At 43.7% G+C, this 23,338-nt stretch overlaps 1 protein-coding gene across 5 annotated transcripts in view; it reads right to left on the bottom strand.

Annotated features, from left to right (window-relative positions):
* Window positions 1-23,338, bottom strand: part of TOM1L1 (target of myb1 like 1 membrane trafficking protein) — a 55,562-nt gene that overhangs the window by 17,690 nt on the left and 14,534 nt on the right. For all 5 annotated transcript variants that reach the window (XR_014788152.1, XM_084837225.1, XM_084837226.1 and 2 more), the window contains exons 4-7: window positions 10,658-10,807; window positions 7,581-7,700; window positions 3,965-4,066; window positions 2,372-2,488 (exon numbers count right to left, since the gene is read on the bottom strand). Coding sequence is in view for 4 of the 5 variants with exons in the window: in XM_084837225.1 (XP_084693351.1) it covers window positions 2,372-2,488; window positions 3,965-4,066; window positions 7,581-7,700; window positions 10,658-10,807 (489 nt within the window). In the remaining variant the exon portion in view is untranslated. The remainder of the gene's footprint in view (window positions 1-2,371; window positions 2,489-3,964; window positions 4,067-7,580; window positions 7,701-10,657; window positions 10,808-23,338) is intronic.

Genomic DNA, 23,338 nt, shown 5'->3' with positions numbered 1-23,338 from the left:
AATGGGACTTTTGGAGCTTTAGAAAAGTGCTTAGCCATGTTGCTGCACAGAACAGCAGAATTTTTCTGAAGCTCTAAAATCCACAATTGCTCGTGATTTGCAAAGAAGCTACTGCAACCCCGGAGCCTTTCCTGAATGCCTATTGGAGAAGGCCAGGTCACGTGGTCTCCTGGAAGTTCAGAAAGAGCTGCCAGGCTGGAGAAGAGTCCGGGGCTCTTACAAGTGCAGGAGTGTTTTTAAAAAAAATTAAAAAATTATAAAGAAGACCCCTCAGCCACCACCTACACTTAAAAAGGTAAGCTGAAGTCCTGTCCTCTGCCGCAAGGAGAAAGTGATGTGAAATTCGCACCTCTCCTAGCCTCTTTCACCAGTTTTCATTTTGCCCGTACACATGAAATGCCGAAAATGGAGGAACTGAAATTCGGCACAGCACTAGTAATAACGTTTTCATGTTTAGCCATCGTGACTACCAGCTACAGTCCCCTATCTGCCACGAATTAATCTAATACTTGAAAACAAAATACATCTTCACTAGTATTGTGAAGATGTATCAAAATACATCCATCACAACATCTTGTGGTGTCATCCTGATGCTGAAATAGCCTTGAATGTGCCTCAGGGCTAGAAAATAATCTCCAAACGTCAGAAGCTTAGAGATGGTTCAGGAAAGGGTCATGCTGTGCACCAGTTAAAACGTTTGTACTTATTCAGCTGCATTCTCTCCAGCTGGCCTGGATGGGGACTCCAATGAAGAACCTCTGTAAGGGTTATTAAAGAAGCTGTAGGCACTTCATATTTGAACAAGAAACCGTCAGCTTTGGCGGAAGGATCCCTCCGCAAAATCTATGCAAGATGCTTGTAGGGGAGGAACTGAGCTTCTACAGATAACTCACAATAATTCAGCTTAAGTAACTGGCACAGTTTTTTACTGCTGTCTTTATGATACAGTTGTACTATTGTGTTTATGATACAACTGTTATACTGTGTTTTAATTGTACTGTTTTGTTAAGTCGTAAGGTGAGGAAGACATTTATAACTTTCGCCCTAAAATTTGCGAGATGTTGGCATTCACTGGTTCTCCTCCCCCTCATCTCTCCAACACCATCCAACTTGCTCACATTTTAAGCCATCACGAAGAGTTCATTTTTCCTCATTACACCCTCTGCTTTGCTAGATGGATGGTACCATGAGGCTGAATATACCAGGTGTCACTGGAAGTAGTCTGTAATATGGGCTTGGTTATCACACGACAAAATCATGTCTATATATTTTTAAAAATTTGGTTTCACATTTCTGACAGAAATAATACTTCAACAGCCCCAGTGTCCAGACTGACACTGGCATTCCTTTTGGTTTTTAAATTATTATGTTTTCTTTTTTACTGATAAGAAAATTACTGGGTGAAGCAACTGCAGCTACCATCTTAGTTTTCCCAGAATGCCTCTGGGCCCCAACATAGGATCCAGAGGCATTCTGGGGGAAACTAAGATGGCAGTGGTGGCTGCAACCACTTCACCTGGTGCTTTTCTTATTAGTGGTGAGCTGCCTGCTGCCACTTGTCCCCACTGCTAGCCACAATGCTGCTGCCCACCCCTCCACCCTCTTGTTAGCTCACTGAGGAAGCCCATCAAAGAAGGGCTGGGGAGGGAACGTCCTCAAACCTGGCACTGGCCCTGTTCTTCAATAATCCATTTTTTAGTTAATGGGTAGTATCCAGTGGTGTCCCAGTGCTAGGACTAATTTACTGATTGATTTATAACATTTATATACCACCTTATCTGCTAAAAATCCATGAAGACAGAGTACAATTTAAAACAATAAAAACAAGAACCTTGACAACAATTAAAACTATACATTTTCAAAGGCTAAATTGACAAGATGCATCTTTACACCCTTTCTAAAGGCCAAGAGAGGGGGGCCAATCGTAGTTCTCGAGGGAGCACATTCCATAGTTTGGGGGCAACACAAGAGAAAGCCCTTTGATGCGTGCCCAAGAAACGGGTGTCTGTGGGTAAGGTGCCCTCAAAAGTGTCTCTCCTGCAGATCTTAATACCCGGGCAGGTTCACAATGAGACGGATGACCCTTCAGATCCCTAACGATGTTGCGCTAGCGTAAACGAACCCTTATACAACATAACTAGCACAATGGGAAAAAAAGTGATTTGCTGGTACCACCGAATTTCAGCAGCAAATCACCAGTTTTCCCCATTGCACTAGTTATGTTGTGCAAGCACTGGTTTATGCCAGTGCAACGTCATTAGGGCTAGCACTGAGACATACACGGTACTACCCAATGACTTATGGTCCCAAATTCTATCACTGCTATTTTAAATTAAACAACCCATTTTTAAATTAAAAGGGTACGCTGTACCTGTAGAAGCTCCATATCATCTTGATTTTCTGATCCAGGGACATTTTCTTTCAGTATTGCTGACATGACTCTCACATTCATTTTTACCATATCCAGTTCACTGTACAGCTTTCCAATCTGTTGAAGACAACAAAAGAACAAAAAACAAGCAGAAGGCCTACTGTGGTTTGTAAAAGTCCTGCCTGCTTTCTTATCAGAGAGACATACTGTAGGGGTGTGAGCTTTCCAGGGCCTCTGGCTGGCCCTTGCCAAATGTTAAATTAAGCCTGCAATTCTAAACACACGTACTGGGGAGTAAGCTTGATTGAAGGCCATGGGACTTATTTCGGAGCAAGCATGCACAAGTATTGCATTGTAAGCCTACATTCCTATGCACACTTACTTGGGAGTTAAATTTCTTTAAATTTTCTGGGACTTCTGAATAAACATGCTTAAGACTGGACTGTCAATTCAATGTGTTCCTTTCCCTAAACCTACTCCAGTGTACCATAGCTTTCTCACTTGGATAGGACTGTTAGATGCTTTGCGTACAGAATCAGGCAGAACATGTTAACCAATTCATTAAATTCAATCATTACAGTGTGATTTTTAATCTGTAGCTTAGTGGAAGCTTAGGTGGGGCGTGCGGGGGTGGCTTATGGCAGCAATAGGCAATCTGGTACCCTCCAAATGTTCTGAACTACAATTCCCATCAGTCCCAGCTAGCATGGCCAGCAATCCGGGATTACCGGAGTTGCAACCCAAAGCATCTGGAGGGAAGCAGGTTGCCTACTCCCTGAACCGACCGACACACAGTAAAAACAACAAAATACAAGCAATACACCCATTCGTGGGTTTTAACCCATGAATCATTTTGAAACAGAGAATATATTGAAATAAACTTTGCACCAAATTAATTTAAAATGGAAGCTTATCTGAAACGAAGGAGAGAAAGCGCTCTCTAAGAAGACACCCATGCTTTGTGTAAAAACAAAGACTGTATGCTTTTTGGCCCCAAACTATTTTTATTTGTATGGACATTTAAACTTATTAATCATCTAAAACTCATATGATTGATTGATTTAAGGTATCTTTAATTGGGTGGCAGTCCTATTTAAAAATAAGGGAACAAGTCAAGTTTAAAATGCTTATTAGGGAAATGATATTGAAAGGAACTTGCTTTCAAACTGCTCCTGCTTTTTAAGAAAGTCAGCATTACTTCTGTGGAATATCTCCAACGGGACAACGAGAAGAGTCCCATTGCTCTTCCATTTTTTCCTACCGACATTCAACCTCACTTCATCAGTGGAGAAGGTAAATGGTTCATTACTTATCTCATCAGACAGCTATTGTGTAAATAACAAAGTTGCAGTGATAAACTAATCACAGGTATGTGTGTACACACACACACACGAATGTAATTCACAGCCCCAGTGTTTTTACAGGAAGAATCCACAGCAACCAAAACAAGGATAATCAACACAGATCAGTGTCACTTGGTCAAAAGTAGTTCCTCTCAGTTGTAAATCCTTTTCAAGGTTCCTGTGTCAGCCAGTGAGTCATGACAATGAACACTTAAACTGAAAAATATTAACATGAATAGCCCCTCAGTACCTGTTCAGGAATCAATGTTATGACAGCAGATGCGGGGAGGGACCCTGATAAACCCTTCATGGAGGTACCACTGGATGCCTTCGTCGAGGTCTGAGGCAAAGGCTGTGGAAACATAATACAAATGTATATATTAGAGATTTTTGAAAATTTAAACCAAGAGGATACCACAAGACAACCACACTTTTAGAGCGCAATCCTATGCATGTTTAGACAGAAAAAGTTCTACCACTCCCAGCATTCCTCAGGCAGCATGGCTAGCTGGGGCATGCTGGGAGTGGTAGGGCTTTTTTTCTGTCTAAGTATGCATAGGGTCGTGCCCTTAAACAACAAGATGGGGTGGCGAACATTCTTAAGTCAGTCATATACTAAAATGTTTTCTCTGGCCAAGAGATCCAAGACACACAGCAACCACTGCTTTCTCAAGAACCCTATTGTTCTTTCAAGCCCTGATTAAAGAGAGAGAGAAAGAGAGAGATTGTGAGAGTGAGAAATCCACACAGGAGTGAAACCATATTAAAGGTTCCAAGTGTGGAAAGAACTTCAGCAGGTGCAGTAAGTTTACACTGTCATCAAGCAACCTATACATGTCTTCTGCAGCACCTCAGCTGAAAGGTACAAGCTGGGAAGTAGGCTGCCACAAATAAGAGGCGTGGCTGCTAGCCAACTTGCATAGGTTAATTGTGGAGAAACCAATGTTGCCTTCATGGAATGGAGATCTATTTGGCCTTGTATGTGGTGTAATTTTATTTTGGACTTAGGCTCTCCTCTCTCTCCTCTTTGGTTTTAAACTGTCAGATTAAGGGAGCAATCCTATGGCTGTTAGTCAGCGGCTAGACGGCCATAGGATATCTGGTTTTCCGGGAACCGACCTACCCCCCCTTCTGCGCTGCCTCACAGGCAGGCAGAGAAGCCCCGTGCTCCGCACTCACAAGAGGAGTGCAGAGTGGCCAAAACAGGGTGTTCCTGGGGCTGTTCTGGGGCAGGGAGGGCGGAAATGTCGGTATGACACATCCAATGTGTCGACCGGCAGCCTCCTCCCCCACTCCGCCGTCCCGCGGCTAGACAGCCAAAAATGTCTGTCTAGCCAAAAATGCAGGGCAGGAGGAGTGCAGAGGGAACAATCCCCTCTGTGCTTCTCCTGACCTGCATTGGATAGGCAGTCGTCTCTACGTTCGGAGGCAGCCGCCTATCTGCAAAGGATTGTGCCCTAAGTATGTTTATTTGTATGTAGCTCCCTGGCCCCCCAAAGATAGCTCTGCTGGTCCATGACAAAATGCATTTTGCACCACTGAGCCTGATGAAGCATTCTAGAGAACTCAAAAGCTTGCACATTTCTGTGGCATTTTGGTTGGTCCAAATATTGCCCAACTGTGGATTTTGGATTTATTTGTACTGTTTTCTATAAAGCTGTATAGATTGAATTATTATTACGTATTATTTACTTATTGACACTATGGTTATTTGTAGTTGTTTCTATTTTTAAAAGTTATTCTTATTGCTGTTTATCTGATACACTGTGAGCTGCTTTGGCTGTAACCCTAGGGAAAAGCGTTATGTGGGGCTACCCTTGTGCTTGGTCTGGAAGCTGCAGCTGGTGCAGAATGCAGTGGCCAGGATGCCGTGTGGGGCACCCAAGTGCACATACTGTATGAGATGCCTGTCTGTCTGTCTGTCTGTCTATCACATTTATATCCCACCTTTCTTCCATCATGGAACTCAAGGTGGCTACATGTGATTCCAAGGTGGTCTCCCCTCCAAGCACTGACCAGACCTAAACCTGCTTAGCTTCAGCAAGGTAGCTGCCTCATGTGCCTTCAGACTATGCCCTGGAGCCTATTAGGTATGAAGTCAAGTTCAAAGTCTCATTGCTGACATATAAAGCCTGGAACAACTTGCGACCAGGTTACATGGGGGACCACCTTCCCAAATACTGACCTGTTTAATCGCTAAGATAATTGTAAGCAGCCTTGTTGATTTTACTGTGAGCTGTAGATGGCCACCTGGCAGCAACCTGCAAGCAGGCCTTCTCCACAGTGCTGCCCACCTTTTGGAATGCCCTCCCTCAGCCCCACCAGTACTTGGGAGGTGCCAACTGTGATGTGCTTTAAGCACCTGTTAAAAACTTCTTTCTTCACTCATCTTTTCCTGACTGTTAAGTGTTAGTTTGCGCTGCCCAGTTGTATATATTACTATGAAGTGTGTATTTTAATGTATGTTTTGGACTGTGGATTTGTATCATAAACCACTTTGAGATATTTTGGGATACACTAAGCAGCCTATAAACTGAATAAAATAAAAGCAACATCAAATAAATGGATGACGATGACGTGTATGTTTGTATATAGAGTAATCATTAAGAGGCAAACTGGATGTCCACAGTTTAAATCTTGCTTCAGCTCTACGTTCAGTGGGATGGCCTTATGCAAATCTCTTTCTCTCAGCCCTTCTGTAAGATAGGGATGATTGTACTTTACAATACCTTATAATAATGCTATTGGAAGGATTAGTGAGGCTCTTCCCTTCACCAACACCCACAGTAGCAGCTACTTCACCATGATGTGATCCCACACAGCTGTGCTATGGGTATGAATACTAGAACAACACAAGCAGGCCCTTTAAGACTGCCCAGCCAGCAGAGAGGCTGATAATCAGAGAAAAAGCCCTTAAGTGTCACTCCCATCTCCTGGCTGAGCAATGATCAGATGAGAAAGACCCATATGATTGACCCATGCACTCACCACACAGTAGGACCCTCCCATGGTAAAACAGCTCCCACACTGCGAAAGCATGCAAAGGGGGCCTGAGCTAAGGGACATGAAGTCCTTTGAGCACTTAAACCTATCTTGTCATATGATTATGCAATGTAATATTTAGAATGTAAGCCCACATCTATATTAAGGGAGTACTATTTTGTGCCTATATTAAATATGTGAGAGACCCAGTATACCAACTAGCATGGACTGGAAAAAGGTCCCCTATGGTTTGATTGATAGTTTAAAATTGCTTAGATACATGCGTGTGTGTGCGTGCATGTGTGTGTACTGCCTGTATATGTGCTTGTATGTAAACGGTTTTTATACTATGTATAATATTGTATTTTTTAGATTTTAAAATTTTGTAACCTGCCCAGAGAGCTTTGGCTATTGGGCAGTATAGAAATATAATAAACAAATGAAATGAATAATGTACAGTGCTTGCATTACTATTCAACAAAGTGTTCGTTTTACACTCCTCCCTTCCGGACTTCAGAAATATGTCTTGAGTTTTGCCTGCACACGTTCAGTTTTGTTTTTATTTTGGCAGAGATTTACAAAGCCTGCAAGGCATTCTGGATGCTTATTTTCCTTTAAACTGGAGAAGAAATGGGGATTCTAGATCTCCTGGGCAGCTTTCAAAGCCCCAACCTCTACATTTCCTGTTTAAGAAAACTATTCCTCCCACTCTCGGATATTTAAATGCTCCAAGGCAGAAAGGTATGACTGGTTTCCTGAGCAATGGAGATCACTGTGTCAAATGTACATTATCCTTGAATTAATCAGCACACCTTCTCTGCACGTGTAATTTTTGCAACAAGCACATCCTGTTTCCAATCAACAGCTGCCAACGCAGTCCCTACCTTCGTTGTCCCCTTGTTGATCTCAGGGGATGGAAACTCAACTCCTTTCTTGAGAAGCTCCAAGTAAACCTCCTTGACTTCACTCACATCCACAGCATTTTGAAATCCTCGGGCCCAGGTCTGTTTGAGAAAAAGATAACTGAATAAGGTTTCACCCCCAGCACAATAACTGCCATTTGTTGAAGTGAAAAAGTCACCACACTGTGAGTTTTTCCCTTTGATTTCCATGAGCTGAAATGGTCTTGTGAAAGGACCCTACGCGCATGTTCAAGACTATCCATGAAAGCAATCTTGGGTTCAAAGTAAATAGCTCGATGTACATGTCAACGCAGTCCACAGTGAAAACAGCAAATTCTGTGATGGAGCTGATCAGAAATGAAATGGCCAATATTATGCTGACCCTATGTGGTGCACCTACACTGGAATACTTCTCCAGTTCTGGTCACCTATTTGAAGCAGCTGGAACAGGTGTAGAATCTCTGAATTGGTTTCCTTAAAGGCAGCCTACAAATAATTTTAAAAAGATAGGTTTCTGCTTTGGAAGACACTCAATCTAATGGGCAGAGCCATCCCATGGAGGTTGATGGTGTATGTGGCTTACACAGCTTTTGAAAGGGAGTAGATACATTCATGCAGGACTAACCATGATAAATAGATGGACCCTCCATGTTCAGAGGCAATATACCTCTAAATATCAGGTGCTTGGTGCAGTGTGTGTGTGTGTGCGCGCGCGCACGCACTTAGCTCTCATTGCCTTGCATATGGGTATTCTGGAAGCTGTAGCCACTATTAGGAGCAGGATGTTGGATTAGATTGATGCAGCAGGACTCACCTTCTTACAAAACATTACAAAACCTGAATGTCTCATGACACAATAGGTGACAATCTTCTGAAAGTTCCTATACGTAGCAAATTGCCTTTCATGATACAGCGAAAAATGCTAGTCATACAACATGCTCCAGGATATGCTCAATATTGATCTTATCACATGGAAATACTTATTATTTATTATTTATTTATTTACAGTAGTTTTATACCACACCACATCCAAACATGTGGTGAACAGCAAACAGGATAAAGAGTAAAAACACCATGTTAAAATACATACATACATATATATTTTTTAAAGAAAGAAACAGAATTCTGATAAACTATGGCTGGTCACTCGAGGAAGGCTTCCTGAAACAGTAATGTTTTCAGGAGGGTCCGAAAGCAACACAATGTTGGCACCTGCCTGACCTCCAAAGGCAGGAAGTTCATAGGAAGGGGGCTACAAGTCTATTTCAGTATGCGAAGAAGTCACCTTGATTACTCCCCACCCCAGTTAAAACAGTGAGGTGAAGAAAAAGAATGTCACTGCAGACCAATTTTACTCTAGATATCAAGTAGTGGCAAACTTGGGAAATCTGTGGTGGGCATACATGGTCAGGCATACATCCCACGGTGACTCTGTATAGTGTGTGATGGAGGGGAGAAGGCTGTCATTTCCTTTAGCTACATGCCCGCCCCAACCACACACACACACACACACACACACACAATCAATTGTTCCACAGGCCCTGTCTCAACTTATTCCATTCCCCAGCTTTTAAAAGGTGATGAGAGGCATGAACAGAAAATCTACTGTTTTCCACTTATCTCTCCCTCACACTTCAGTATTCTGGTGTTCCACCCACACTGTCCAGTTTTACACAGTCAAAGGAAGTCAGATAGATATACCTAGGGCAGGTGAATGGCCAAGAAACAGTGGATGCAACTGGGTGGTTGAAATGAAAAGAGTCACTCAAGTCTTGTTTGAACAAGAGCTTGTTCCCTTGAAGGATTTATTCTGAAAAAATAATCCTTGTCTACTTAAGTAAAGAATTCCTGTACATCACACCTCATTGCTGACTTGCATCATTCACAGCTCACTGTGTGTGTGTGTGTGTGTGTTGTTTTTTAATAGTGCTATGAGCACCACCCGCCAGAACTAAGAACCCTGCTATTGTTTACACAATTGCTTATTCTGGGATGGAACAGAGGTAAGTCAAGGGCCCCTGATCTTCCCAGGGGTTGTTGATTCTTTCATTCACTCGAGTGTGTAAACACAGTGACGGAATTGTGTGGGAAACGCTAGTGGAGAGGGATAGTGTGCCAGGGTTGGGGGATAAAAATGGAAAGCACAAGCTCCTCACACTTCCTGTTCCTCTTCAAGTCCGTCTCATCTGAAACAGAACTGTTGAATCACCCACCCACTCACCCAGGAGGCCAAAACAAGCTACCCCTATATTGGAACCTTATGAGAGGTGACTGGGGGTTCTTCCAGATGGACAGCTACCAATCAAATGGCATTGTGCAGTCCTTCCCTGCATTAACAGATTTTTTGTGGTAAGAAAAAAAGAAAGAAGAAATGGCAGGACAACACAGAAGGGCTACAAACGGGAGACAACATCATCTGGGCCTCTCATAAAATTCTGTGTTTGAGGCAGGACGGTTAGACAATAAAAGCCTTGTCTGGAAGCACCCTTCAAAATTCTGTTTTAGCGGAGACACAGAATAACAGGGAATGTATGGCAGGCATTCATGCTTCCTCCCCCAACGTCCCGACCCACCTGTCATATTTGATGCCAATCATGAATTCATGAGTTTGTGGTCCCAGGATAACTGATGGTTATCCTTCACTTTCCCACAGAGCAAAGTCACAATCAACGTTTTTGTTGATTGAGTGACCGGAAAGCATTTCTTTTACAAACATTAAGAACAAAACCAGCACAGGACTGAAGCCATGCAAATGTCCTACTTTTTTCTCCTCAATATAGGCAGCCAAAGAACCTCATAAAATTATAAAGGCATGGCTCAGAAGTAAGGCTGACAGCCAGCTCTACCAATCTCTTCTTGTCCCCAGCTTCCGTACTCTCCGTAGCCCTCTATTTGCAGTTCTCCATATATAGCTTAATGGTGAATCAGGGCAAACCAGCTACTAGAGCGTCCCACAATTCCGCTCCCATGCACCACAGCACAGTTATCATGGAATATTTATTACACTGATAAGACTTGCTTTATGCAAAGAGGAAAAGCGGGGTGGGATGGAAGCTTACCATGATAAAGGTCAATATTTTCTCCTGCATATCAACTGGCAGGTTGAACCTTGGATTCAGCAGCTTTACTAGTCTATCTTTGCAGAAATCCCTTCTTACAACCAGAGACTGGAAGTTTGGACCACAGTTCTGCATGCACATCTCGAGGAGCTGTAGGGAGACAAGTTCTTCTGTTATGAAGGGATTATCAGCAGTTTCATTTAGTCCCGATTACTTCATAGTAATGCCCCACAAGTCTTATGTAACCTTCCCTATTCCTCTCCCTCCATTTCCTCCACAAATTTATCTGTGGCTTCCCACGGCGCTGGCATCCCAGTCCAGCTGTAAACCCAAGTCTTCCCTTGTTCTACTGCAGGGGTGCAGACCCTGAGGTCCATGGGCCAAATCCAGCCCTCCCGTGTTCCCCAGATGGCCACGCCCCCTTTCCTTTGCCCCACCCTCTTTCCTCCAACTGTGAATTGTTTGCTGGCTTCCTGCCTATTGCACATTTCCCCTCCATTCAAAGAGGTTGAAATGCTTTTCCTAAAACTTAGTTACTGGCAGGAAGTAACTGGTATAGTGGTATTTTTGGTATGTTGCCCCCACCCCACTTTGCCCATCCTCCACTGGAATGTGGCCCTTGAAAGCTTCTCTAATACTGAATTTGACCCTTGGGTTGAAAGGGTTCAACACCCCTGCTCCATTTCATGTCCCGTGACAAAAATGGGAAAACTGAGAGAGAAAGTGCTGTATGCACAAAACATCAAAAAGAAAAATATCCAAAAGCACCTCTGAGTACAGACTGTAATATTTATTTATTATGCAGATCTCTAAAATGCTCATGGACTATAAAAAAATTTATTATGATCTCTAATATACTCTAAAATGCTCAGCGTGTTTCGAGACTAGGTCTCTTCCTAGGAGCAAATGATCTGTTTAAAATATATAAAAAATATGCATATTCTTGTTGTATAGTGAAGTTTACACCTTATAACTCTTAAAAATCTTTAAAATTATTAAAGATTAGTTCTCAGCTACAAGATTTAGAGCTATTTTCCTTTACATCACATACATTTGATAAAACCAAACTCATATACTAGTGGCAGGTGAGACATGCGTCCTTATATAATTCTTTCTATTAAATCTAATAATTATACAAATAGTATATATGCTTCAAATTAATATTTACAAATATATATAACAAGTCCTTACTTTATCAACTACTTTATCTAAATTATAAATCACACAGCACATTTGGTTCTTGTTATTTTTTTGACTATCAATATTTTCCATACAAACTTTTAGTATACCATACTTATATTGCCATGAAAAATCAAATGAAATGTCTTAGAATCATAGAATCATAGGGTTGGAAGGGGCCTACAAGACCATCGAGTCCAACCCCCTGCTCAGTGCAGGAAACCTGATTCCCAGGCAGTCTCCCATCCAAGTACTAACCAGGGCTGAGCCTGCTTAGCATCCGAGATCAGATGAGATCAGTCACATCTAGCCCTAACGCGTATTTTTAGCAACTGTAAATTATCCATTTAAAAGCGAACTTTTAATAAAATCTATCTTAGCTGAAATAATGCTGCCACTGCCAGCACTGTAGCTGGCACACCACTGTTGAAATACTACCTCATACTTCATGTGCCTCAGTCGAAGGTTCCCCCAGTGGCCCTGCTGGATCAGACCACAGGCCTCTGTAGTCCAAAATTCAGACTCCCACAGAGGTCAGTCAGAGGCCTCTGGGCAGGCTATACGCAGGGCAGGAAGGCAATCACCTCCTCCTGCTGTTGCTCCCCAGCAAATGGTATTCGGAAGCCTCTGGACCTGGAGGCAGCAGGAATGGTTGAGGAGGCATTTCCCTATGTGATGCATAGGTTTTCATCATATTATGTAGTGTTTTATAACACTGTAGCTTGCATTCAGCAGGGATACACCCAAGAGCAACGAATGTGAACCCAAAGGAAACAGCAGAAGGGCAATCCCTTAAAAACAGATAATCAAAATACATTTAATTAATTTCATCGAGGGGAAGGAATGAACTGTAAACTTTTAGGATTACAGTAGCAGCACAGAGAGACCCCAAGCGCAAAGATGGCATTCTAGGATCTGACTCATGTAATAAGAAAACAGCCCTGTCTTCTTCCGATAGTGAGATCCTTCCCAACTCCAACAGGAGGCTGGTCCAATGACCAGTTTCAAACTAGATTATTCTGCAAGGAGATAGGCTGTTATAATTATACCATGACTACCTTGTAATTGTACACCAGTCTGGTTCGGAGTGCAACAACAAAATCAAACTATGGTTTAACATTATATACATGAGCCTCAGGCTTTTGTGAACCTTCCTCCCTTCCCCTGGTGTGGTTTTCAATTCCATTTTCAGCTAACCATGGTTCATTGCTATGTCCAAACCTGGAGATAACCTTAAATATGGCTTGCAGGGGTGGGCAACTTGTGGCCCTCCAGATGTTCTGGCCTACAATTTCCATCAGTCCTAGCCAGCTAGGAGTTGCAGGCCAAAACAGTTGGAGGGCCCCAAGCTGCTCACCCCTGGATTAGAGAAACAACCCAGGATCATAAACCATGGTTTGAAACTGCCTTGTTTCCCTTAACCACAGTTTGTCCAGGTTTGGGCATAATGGCAAACTGCGGTTAGTTGAAAACAAAAACAAAAGCTTCCAATCCCTTCCTTGTGGCTGTGCTACAGGAGGAGAGGAGAGGGGGAGGGGGAGTGTACGAGCACAAGGCTTATTAATGTAATGCTAAACCATAGTTTAGCATTAAATCTGAACGATTCCATTTTGTTATCATCATTCTTTATATACAGACGCACAATGAGACGTCTCAAAATGTAACACTCATGCTAGTGATCAGTTCAATTCTTCATTTGTGGCAATTCCCTAAAGAAAGGACCAATATTACCAACTGTCCACATACAAGAAATAATCTACACACAGGTGCCAGTTAATATTTCAGGTAGATTCCCTGTAGCAGAAGGTTGAGCTCAGGGAGAATTATGCATCCTTGGATGACTTAGGCTGGACTGCGCAGCAGCATTTTAAAGACTATTTTTAAAAGCTGCTCTCCTTGCTTAGAACGTTGAGAACTGTTGATTTCCTCAGTGCATGCAGGATCTTAGGAGAAGAACAGTGCAGTGCAATCATGGCAACCCCCCCCCCCCCACAAAAAAAAACACACACACCACACCAAGCTCACAGGATACAGAGCCTCTCAAAAAGAAACAGGAACATAAAAAGGGGGCAGGCTGCCATGTGAAAAGCCAAGCAAGTCACAGCTGCCAAAAAGCCTTGGCTTGAATGGTGCTTTGTAAAAACTAGCCTGCATGAAAGACATGCTAATCAGCTAACCCATTTGCCTGCAGAGAGCGCTTCAGAGAGAGACTGTGTTCATAAAGCATTTTCTGCAGATTACACGAAGGAATTAGGGACGCATCTCCCATTAGTGCACTTCCCCTAGATGGGAAGGGCTGATCAGTTACCCTTTTGAGTACAACTGCTGCAGTTAATGGACCAGTTCTCATACTCAATTACAGCCCTGCAACCCTCCCATTGATTTCAATGAGGTATATCAGCTAGAAGGAGAGCTTCCATTAATTTTTTTTTTTAAGGCATTTGTAAATGAACTGATGGGAAGTTACTTCAATGGTAACAATTATTTTGATTATAGAAGAATGCTGCAATTAGGTTTTCAGTTGGTTCTGAGCCACGCTCAGTTCAAGTGGAATGTAAATGTTTATTGTGCATGTCTGGTTCTCCTCCGCACTCCCAAGCATACCCAGACACATTCATCTACCCTTTCAGCAGTGGGCTGCCTGCCTGATGGCAGAGATCTCCTGCTTGGGATGGCATCTCTTTGATCAGGATAAGCAGAGGGGCGAAACACTGTTTTATAAGCCCCCGGAAAGCTAACGATACTTCGTGTATTGTTATAATTTGGGCTGGATTGCCCATTATGCACAGTAAGCCACAGAAGAGGACTTCATTCAAAATGTGGCCCTTCTCAAGCATAATCCTCTGAGAGCTCCTTAGTGTGCAGAACCATTCTACCCTCTGTCTTGCGCCAGACACATTTAAAATACACCCACCAGCTCAGTGCTTGGGGTACTGGTTTTCTGTATTAGGGTAGGAAACCTGTGCCTCTCCAGATGATGTTGGACTACAACTCCCATCATCCCAGACCACTGTCCATGCTGGCTGGGGCTGATGGGAGTCAGAACACAACAACATCTGGATGGTCACAGGTGAGGTGGCCTTGTGTCCTACTTTACAGAGGGCTGTCCTCTATTGGAAGGGCTGCCAGAGGACTGTCCTCCATTGGAAGGCTGTCCGGTTTAAAGTTAAAAGAACCATAAGAAAGTAGAGCAGGGACCTTAAAGTTGCCCAGCAAGAGCGAGCATCTGGACCATTCAGTGAGCAGGCAAGCACACAGGTCACCCCTTGTGGTGAGATGTATTGGGGAGGGGGGGAGGGGTTCTATTGAAATTATATTGCTTATTTCTAAGTGGGGATCTATACATATACATGCTCACACACACATTTTATGCAAATCAGTGTCCCCTTTTGGGGAGACAGGTCCTCCGTTTTGAAGATGCGTAAGTGGCCACTCCAGTCACAGGTTCCCCTTTCCTGCTCTATAGCATGGAACAAGAGCCCAGCTGGTTGGGGAGAAGGGAATGGAAACTCTATGAGGAGCACAACAGCTGTGCATGGAGGCTTTCAGAGACTGAAAGTGTACCTTGAACATTCATGTCTGCCCGGTGATTCAGAGAGGTATCAGGGGATCCCAGATCAGCATGTGGCCTCCGTGTCTTTTAATTCAGTGTAGATATACACCAGGGGTGGGTAACTTCATGTGGTCTGGGGGCCAATTTTAATGGACTCCCCCAGGGGCTGCACTTCTGCCACTGCACCACCTCCAGTGGTGAATAATTCGGCGGCAGACCGTTACAGAGACTTAAAAGGGCTACTTTTAGCATGAAAAGAAACTGAATTTGGCACCTTTGAGTTTTTGAGAAGCCTTTTTTGGCCATTGCACTGCTGAATTTCAGCAGTGCGGGGGCAACAGCAGGTGTGGCAGTGAGCGTATTCATGGGGGGGGGCATATTGCCTACCCCTGGCATATATATAGAACAAACAAAGAAAGGGCTGTTCTTGCCAGTGGTGCAGTTTGGTAATTTTAGACTCTGGACTTAATGGTCTTACAGGGGCCCCTCTTGAGATGGTCATGGGTATTACTTCATTTGCTTCAACATGTGCTAAGCCAGCCCTGCTGCATTTGGGGCCCTCCCGCTCATTCTGCTGAGCGGGGCTCTGGACTTCTGCCCCGAAGTCCTGCCCTGATGGCACCATTGCTTCCATCAGCTCCAGAAAAGCACAGAGAAACAACAACTGCAACTTGTAGCTTCTATCAACTAATTATTGGGGAATGAGATGACCTAAGCTTTCTGAGTCGGTGCTATTCCTTAGGCGCCGAATCTGTAAAAAAATAATTCAGATATCAAATTTTTTATATTTGCTTCTTCCAAGGCATTTCTTGGATAATAATTCAAACAATGCTAACCTTCAAACCGCTTTAAAACTGTAATTAAGAGGAACAACACAAATGGCATATGAAGATCTGCCCATAAAGAGTCATAAATGAACTCTCAAGCATTCCAGCTTTTAAAATGGTGTCACAACTCCAGACAAATAGAGCTACATCAAAAACCATATTGATAAAACAAATTCCAGTGTGTTTGTCTAGAACTGTGAGGCAATATAAGAAGCTGACTCTAGGCAACCATGCTGAAGTGTGTTTGGAAATACAGCTTTGTGAGAAATTAATAAAATCAGCCATATACATACGATGGGATCCAGAGAAATGAGTGGGGTTTGAATGATGCAGCAGGACTTTCCAACACCCTGCTTCCTGCTATATCTCCTTGCATCCAACCCTCTTCCAAGCCACCCCAGAGGGGTGAGGGACCCTCTGGAAAGGCATGGGATGTGTGAAGGTAGGACTTGGGGATGACAGTCAGGAAGCCCTCCCAGGTGCACGAGCAGAAGTGTGTTCTTCTCCTGCAAGGGATCTCTAGGGATGCCAGCTGAAGCATAAAATGTTCAAATCTAAATAAACCATACTACTAGAAGTGGCTGTGTGTCTGGCTGTCCATCTGCCACTGCCATAGTGCCGTGAAATCTAGACGCCTGAAACATGGAATGCATATGAAGGGGACCCCAGGGGTGTGTACCTCAGGATATTCAGTTTAAAAAATAAATTATTTTAAAATTAATTTTAATTCATCCATTTTGTCCATGTGAATGAAGCCTGCTGTAACATCTTCAGCCGCTGAGGCAGACTTCCCTAACCAGCACACAGGTTTGCAGTCCACACAGTTTGAAGCAATGGGATGTTAATAGGCCGAGGGACAGAGTTACAGCCCTGCTCCCTCCCTGCTGCTGTGGTGCAGCCCCTACTCAAGAGAAATGGAGTCAACAGACCCCTCCCTCAGGGGGCTACATTGGGCAGGGGCCATTCCTAGTGGTGCCAGCAGGCATGGCTTCACTCAGACAGGGTGAAGACGGGGCACAAAGTTTCCAACTCTGACAGCTGTGTAAGTCTGTTTGCAGTTTTCACTGTATCAACATAAGGGCTATTCCTACCTATGTGAAGCTAGGTCCATTTGCTAAGAGTATATATCTACTATTCTATGTTTAGAAAACAGTATTAGTAAAATGAAGGAAGAAAGGAAGGGGGGGATTCCAAAGATGCTACATGCAGGTAGCATGGGTAATCATTGACTTTAGCTACAGGTGGCCAAATAGTAAAAGGAGGCCTTTATTCCATTGCCAAGAAAATACTCTGGCTGCAGTCACTTGCTGATGGTATCGCAACCACTCGTCTTCAAAAATGAATATTCTCCCCTTTCCTTCAGCTTCATAAAACCACCTCAACAGCCTCTTGCGCAGTCAGAAAAAATGGTGCAGTTTCTGTGCCCCAGGCAAGCAAAGATCTCAGGCTATAAGGAATGGAGATTCTCCAGCAACTGGGAGGAGGGTGAGTCTATAAATGTGCCACCCACTTGTTGAAACCTGAGGAAGCACAGCTACCATCCAGCAGAAGAGCATTTTGCCTGCAGGTCAAAATGCAAAGGAAAAGCAATTAAGGTTGCACTGCCAAGACTCGTAAAAGCTAGAAACAACCTCCTGGGTTACCAAATAACAGCTTGCAATGAGGCAGGAGCTATTAGATCTGCTCGACTTTAGCCGAACCAGATGGTGGGTTTATTATAGCTTCCACCAAAGGAGGCAACTCTACAACTTCCTGGGTACAACCTGTTCCATTGGCCAACTGTTGTGTGGCATTCCCTTTTTGATGCATATTTTATTTATTTCACAGCAAATACGGCAAGTCCAGCATATTCAAAACAAAACAGCCCTAACTAAAAGGACTATGGCATCCTGCCAATGACACACCTCGAACAGAATTACTTTACCTAGAAGTTTTGTTTTGTTTTTTTAAATTAAGTATTTGGGGAGGGAGAAGTCACCTGCTGGAAGGATATGATTACAATACAAAGCATTCCAATAAATGAGACCCTATCTATCAAGTTGAATTGGTCACATGTATTAAATGCAACCGTTTCCTGGGAGGGTAATACACAGAGTTAGAACATATGAAGAGCCCTGCCGGATCAGACCAAGAGTCTATCTACTCCAGCATTCTGTTCACACAATGGCCAACCAGCTGTCGACCAGGAACCCACAAGCAGGACATGAGGGCAACAGCACCCTCCCGCCCATGTTCCCCAGCAACTAGTGTACATAGGCTCATTGACTCTGGTAGTGGAGGTAGCACATGGCCATCAAGACTAGTAGCCATTGATAGCCTCTTCCTCCAAGAATTTGTCTAATCCACTTTTAAAGCCATCTAAATTGGTGGCCATCACTACATGTTGTGGTAGTGGATTCCATAGTTTAATTATGCACTGTAAAGAAGTCCTTCCTTTTATCTGTCCTGAATCTCCCACCAATCAACTTCATGGGATGACCCCAGGTTCTAGTATTTTGAAAAAGGGAGAAACATGTCTCCCTACCCACATTCTCCACCCTATGCATAATTCTGTAGACCTCTATCATTTCTCCCCTTACCTTCCTTTTTTCCAAGCTTTTTTCCAGCTGTTGTAACCTTCTCTCATAGGGGAGATGCTCCAGCTCCTTGATCATTTTCGTTGTCCTTTTCTGCACTTTTTCCAGCTCTACAATATCTTTTTTTTAAGATATTATATTACATATCTTCCATTTTGAACATAATGTTAGCTTTCCGCTATATCAGTTCTAGCCTCTTAGTTACTAGATGATACTGTGATGCTATCAATATTCCAAAGAGTTATAGTAGGAATGTCGAACCTCTTTCAGCCCAAGGGCTGAATTCTATTTCAGAGACATTCTTGGGGGCGCATTCCAGTGATGGCCGTGGCCAAAGACAAAAGGGGTGTGGCCAAGAATACCAGCATATTTCAGCTTAAAGCTCTTCATGCCAGGAACTATGCTTTAGCAAAGGCATTTCAACCTTTTAGAATCGATTGCTAGTTGGGGGAAAGAGGGATGGGCTATGGGAAGGGGTTGTGGTCATCTGGGGAACCCCAAAGGGCCAGACTGGGATGCAGGTAGGCCAGATTTGGTCCCCGGGCCTGAGATGATGCATCCCTGTGTTACAGGAAATAGAGTGGCTCATGCCATCTCATCTACAGCAACAGCCCATGCTTGGAAGGTGGGGTGACGTCATCCTACTATGCTCCCTACTAGGGAGCATATTGATGTTATGTATCTGGCGCTGAACCAATGGAACAGGCCAATGGTCGAAATGCCTGCATGATGCTGCGTAGCTGGCACTAGACTCATCCCCATCCTGCCCTCCTGCTCTTCTCATTTCTGGTTCCTAAAATAGCTTTGCCCTTGCCATTATTCCACAGCTGAGAGTGACGGTTGTTGCCGGTGTACAGCATAGTGTTCTCCACAGCTCAGGTGGCTTTGCTGGCACTTGTAGAAGTTATGCCCAGTGCAAAGCATCTTACAAACATAGGCAACTAGAAGCTCAGTCAATACACACAGCTTATCATGTGATAAAACTGTCCCTGGACTGCAGTGCTTCAGACTGCTGGTGGGGGTTCTCACATCTCTGAATGCTCTTCTAAGGGTGGGGGGAGAAATATCCATGCACATAACACACGAGATGTCAAGAACATGGCTTCAAGACTAGCCTAACACGCAAGTTATCGATGTGCGGGGGGGGGGGGGGGGAGCTTGCATAATAGTGGTGCACACGGTTCAGTCATTCCTGCTTGGCTCCTCCTGCCAGTGGGAGTGGCTAAACGAACCAGGGAGTCTCCATCTGCAGTTTGTGCAGTGTGATATCTGAACTGGGAATTCTGGAAGAACAAACCCTACCTTATGACTCTGGCTAGTAAGGAGAGCAGTAAGTTCCAGGATTCCCGCTGCGGGCATCATGTTAAACAAATCACGGACCGAGCGTTTGTGGTTTGTTTAGCCACTCCTGCTGGCACGAGGAGTGAAGAGGGAGTGATTTAGCAGTGTGCACTGGCATGCTTGCTCATTCCCAGCAATGCAAACTCCTCCCACCCACCCCCTTCATATGCACGTAGAAAAATTTGCATGTTAGGCTAGGCTAGCATCCTTCTTCTCGGCATCTCAGATGTTACGTGGATGCATTTTTTAATCATTACATGTAAACTGGGCCAGAGACATGGTGTGTGGGGGCAGGGGGAGAGAGTGAGTGTAATATTCAGTCATGCAACCCCACCCCAAATCTGGCCAATGAACTTAAGAATTGGGTTAAGCCGAAGAAGGTAAGCAACTTGGATCTCATAACTTCCATCCAGATAAAAATTAAGCATGCTTGGGTTCTGTAAGATGCTGGTCATTAAAAATAGGGCAGTCTGATTTATTGGTACATATTGTTGCCCACTCCAATAATCGCAGCAATGGGCCCCACTGTATATGTTGACATCCCCCAGAGTGGAATAAAGTTGTTGGATTTACAAGGTAATCTAATTTGCAATCCTTAAAACAGAAATCCTGGAATTTCTGCTAGTTCTACTCATTAATTATGGGGATTGCACAGTCTTTCTTGGGAAAGTCATAGCACTGCTGATACTTGGATCTTTGAAATCTGATCTCTGTGGGCAGGTACTAAACTCCCACAGATATTCTTTATGATGTCAAGAAGCACCAGGATCCTTCAATTAGGACTTGAATTTCCACTCCAGCAGATATTGTACAAACCCACTGGCCAAGGCCCAGAGAACTAGTAAGGCTCCAGTAAACCCAACAAGCTGTTTTATTTACAGCTGAAGCCAGTTTTTACACACCCAGAGTCTGTTAATACTAAAGGAGGTTAACTACAATGCAGCCATCTTGTGTGTCTGCCTAAAGGCTGCATTTCTTCGCACTTTATCTATATGAAAGATTTGCAACTGTATAAAATTTGCAACTCGATGGCCTTGTAGGCCCCTTCCAACCCTACTATTCTATGAAAACTGTAAATAAGGCCAATTCAGGAGACAATTCCCTAAATCAGGGGCAGGCAAATTGTGGCCCTCCAGATGTTCTCGCCCATAACTCCCATCATTCCTCACCATAGGCTATGCTGGCTAGGCCTGATGGCGGTTTATAGGCCAAAACATCTGGAAGGCCACACATTGCCCACCACTGATTTAAGCCCTCGCCTGATAACACTTCATGACAAGGAAATCCATGCAGGCAAGTTAACGTGATGACAGAGGGAGGATGGAGCGCTCCATTCCCCCTCTGTGACCAGCACAGAAACCAAGTGGGCTGCTGGAGGAGGGAAGCCCCCTCTCAGCCCATCCCACATACTTAGAAATGTAGCTCTCCACCCCTCCTCTGCTAACCCCCATCAGGCTAGTGGAAACTTTTGCAGGCTAGTAAGCTTTGGGGGGCTTATTGACAAGGCTGATATAAGTGTACATTATATCCAACAAGCCAAGCCATAGAGCTGGACCCATGTGCCATCAAGGAAAAGCACCTTCAAGTGTTCATGGGTGAAAGCTGAACATAAGATTACAACAGGTGACATCCCACACACGAGTTTTCCCACTATGTGTATACTTGGCTGAGGGTGGCAGCCAATTATAGTTTCCAGCAAGAAACACCCATTTGCGATTGTAACATGCTACAAACATTCAGGTTTCTCAGAGGATTTCCAAGGCAAGTAAAAAATAAACATAAAACACTTACCAAGACTACCAAGAATAAGCCCACTGACAGAACATGAAACTGCAAAAGGAACTTACAACCAAATTAAAACAAACAATAAGATCACGTTCCATAAAAGGAGCAAGAACACTTTACAATCTGCTAAAACATTGGCAAAGAACGCCTGCAAGTAGCCGGATGAACAGGGAGCCTCATAGTGGAGGCACTACTGCAGAGAAGACCCTATCCGACACCCCTCACCTTTGAATGTGGAAGTATCTGGAAAAGGGCCTCTGAAGTATTTGATGACGGGGCAGGTTTATACCGGAGTGGTTTCGCATTATCTCTGACAGATGCAAACTTTTGTGCAGAGATTTTCTAATGCAGAGAATCAAAAAAGAAAAAAAACACACCTCCCATAGTTGCATGGCTTCTTGCTTTGCTAATTCACTGGCTGGAATCCCTCAAGGTCAGGTGAACTCAAGTCTGGAACATTCTGTTGGCAACCTAAGGCCAACAAATCTATCAAAATTCTTTCTAGGTCAGCTTTAAGGGTGGATCTCTCTCAAGGCGGTAGACTTTCCTCCTTCAGGCTGCCTCTCATGGCTCCTTCCCTCTCTTTCCTAGGCCTTGCTCTGATAACAGAACTGTTTCCTCAGACTTCAGCCTGTTTTCACTCACGCAACCATAGAATTTGCCTCCCCGCTTAATGGAATAAGTATAGAATCACACTGCCTGCCTCCAGCTTCCAAAGTTTTACTCTTTAACAGAGCCAAGATATAAAAAACTTGCAACAAGCAGGAGAAAGGTTTCTAATTGTTCTGATCTTGCTGCCTATATTCTTTACCATGAATTGACAGAAGCTATTTCCAGTAGGTCAGTGATGTTATCAACCTCCACTGAGCGTATAAAAGGAAAACACATGGAGTCTTTCTCCCCTAAACATCTCACAATGGAAAAACCTTAAGCTATATTTACAGAATAAAGTCTTAGATAAAAACATTTCAAGGCCTGTTATCGCAGCTTCTCTGATTGACTGGATAGAGCCGCTCAGCATGCAGGAAGGTAAACAGAAAGAAAGCTAACTTGATACAGAGGCTGCATGCCAAGCGGAAGCAGGAACGGGTTCTGCTATACAAACATGTACACTAAGGAACTAAACAAACTTATAATAGTAACTCTGAGTCACTAAGAAGCAGGTGAGGAAGAAGTGTAACTGATGTATTCAACTTTAGTTGCACCCCCATAACAGTATGTCACACTAGGGCAATCTAATATATGTCTGACCAGAGTTGGTCGCTTATCAACCTAAATTATCAGCTCACCTATCTTGATAATGGCCTTGCTCAACAAGATACCGGAAGTAACACAGAATATTCAATGAGCAATTGCAGTCATGCATACATGGCGGTCAACATAGCAAGTCCTTGTATCTAAGTGGCACATGCTGCAAAAG

Source organism: Heloderma suspectum, chromosome 2 (genome assembly GCF_057233095.1).
Source record: "Heloderma suspectum isolate Gila_16-S chromosome 2, 16-S_ref, whole genome shotgun sequence".
Classification (NCBI taxonomy): Eukaryota; Metazoa; Chordata; class Lepidosauria; order Squamata; family Helodermatidae; genus Heloderma; species Heloderma suspectum.
This window is presented reverse-complemented; position numbering and strand designations above follow the sequence as displayed.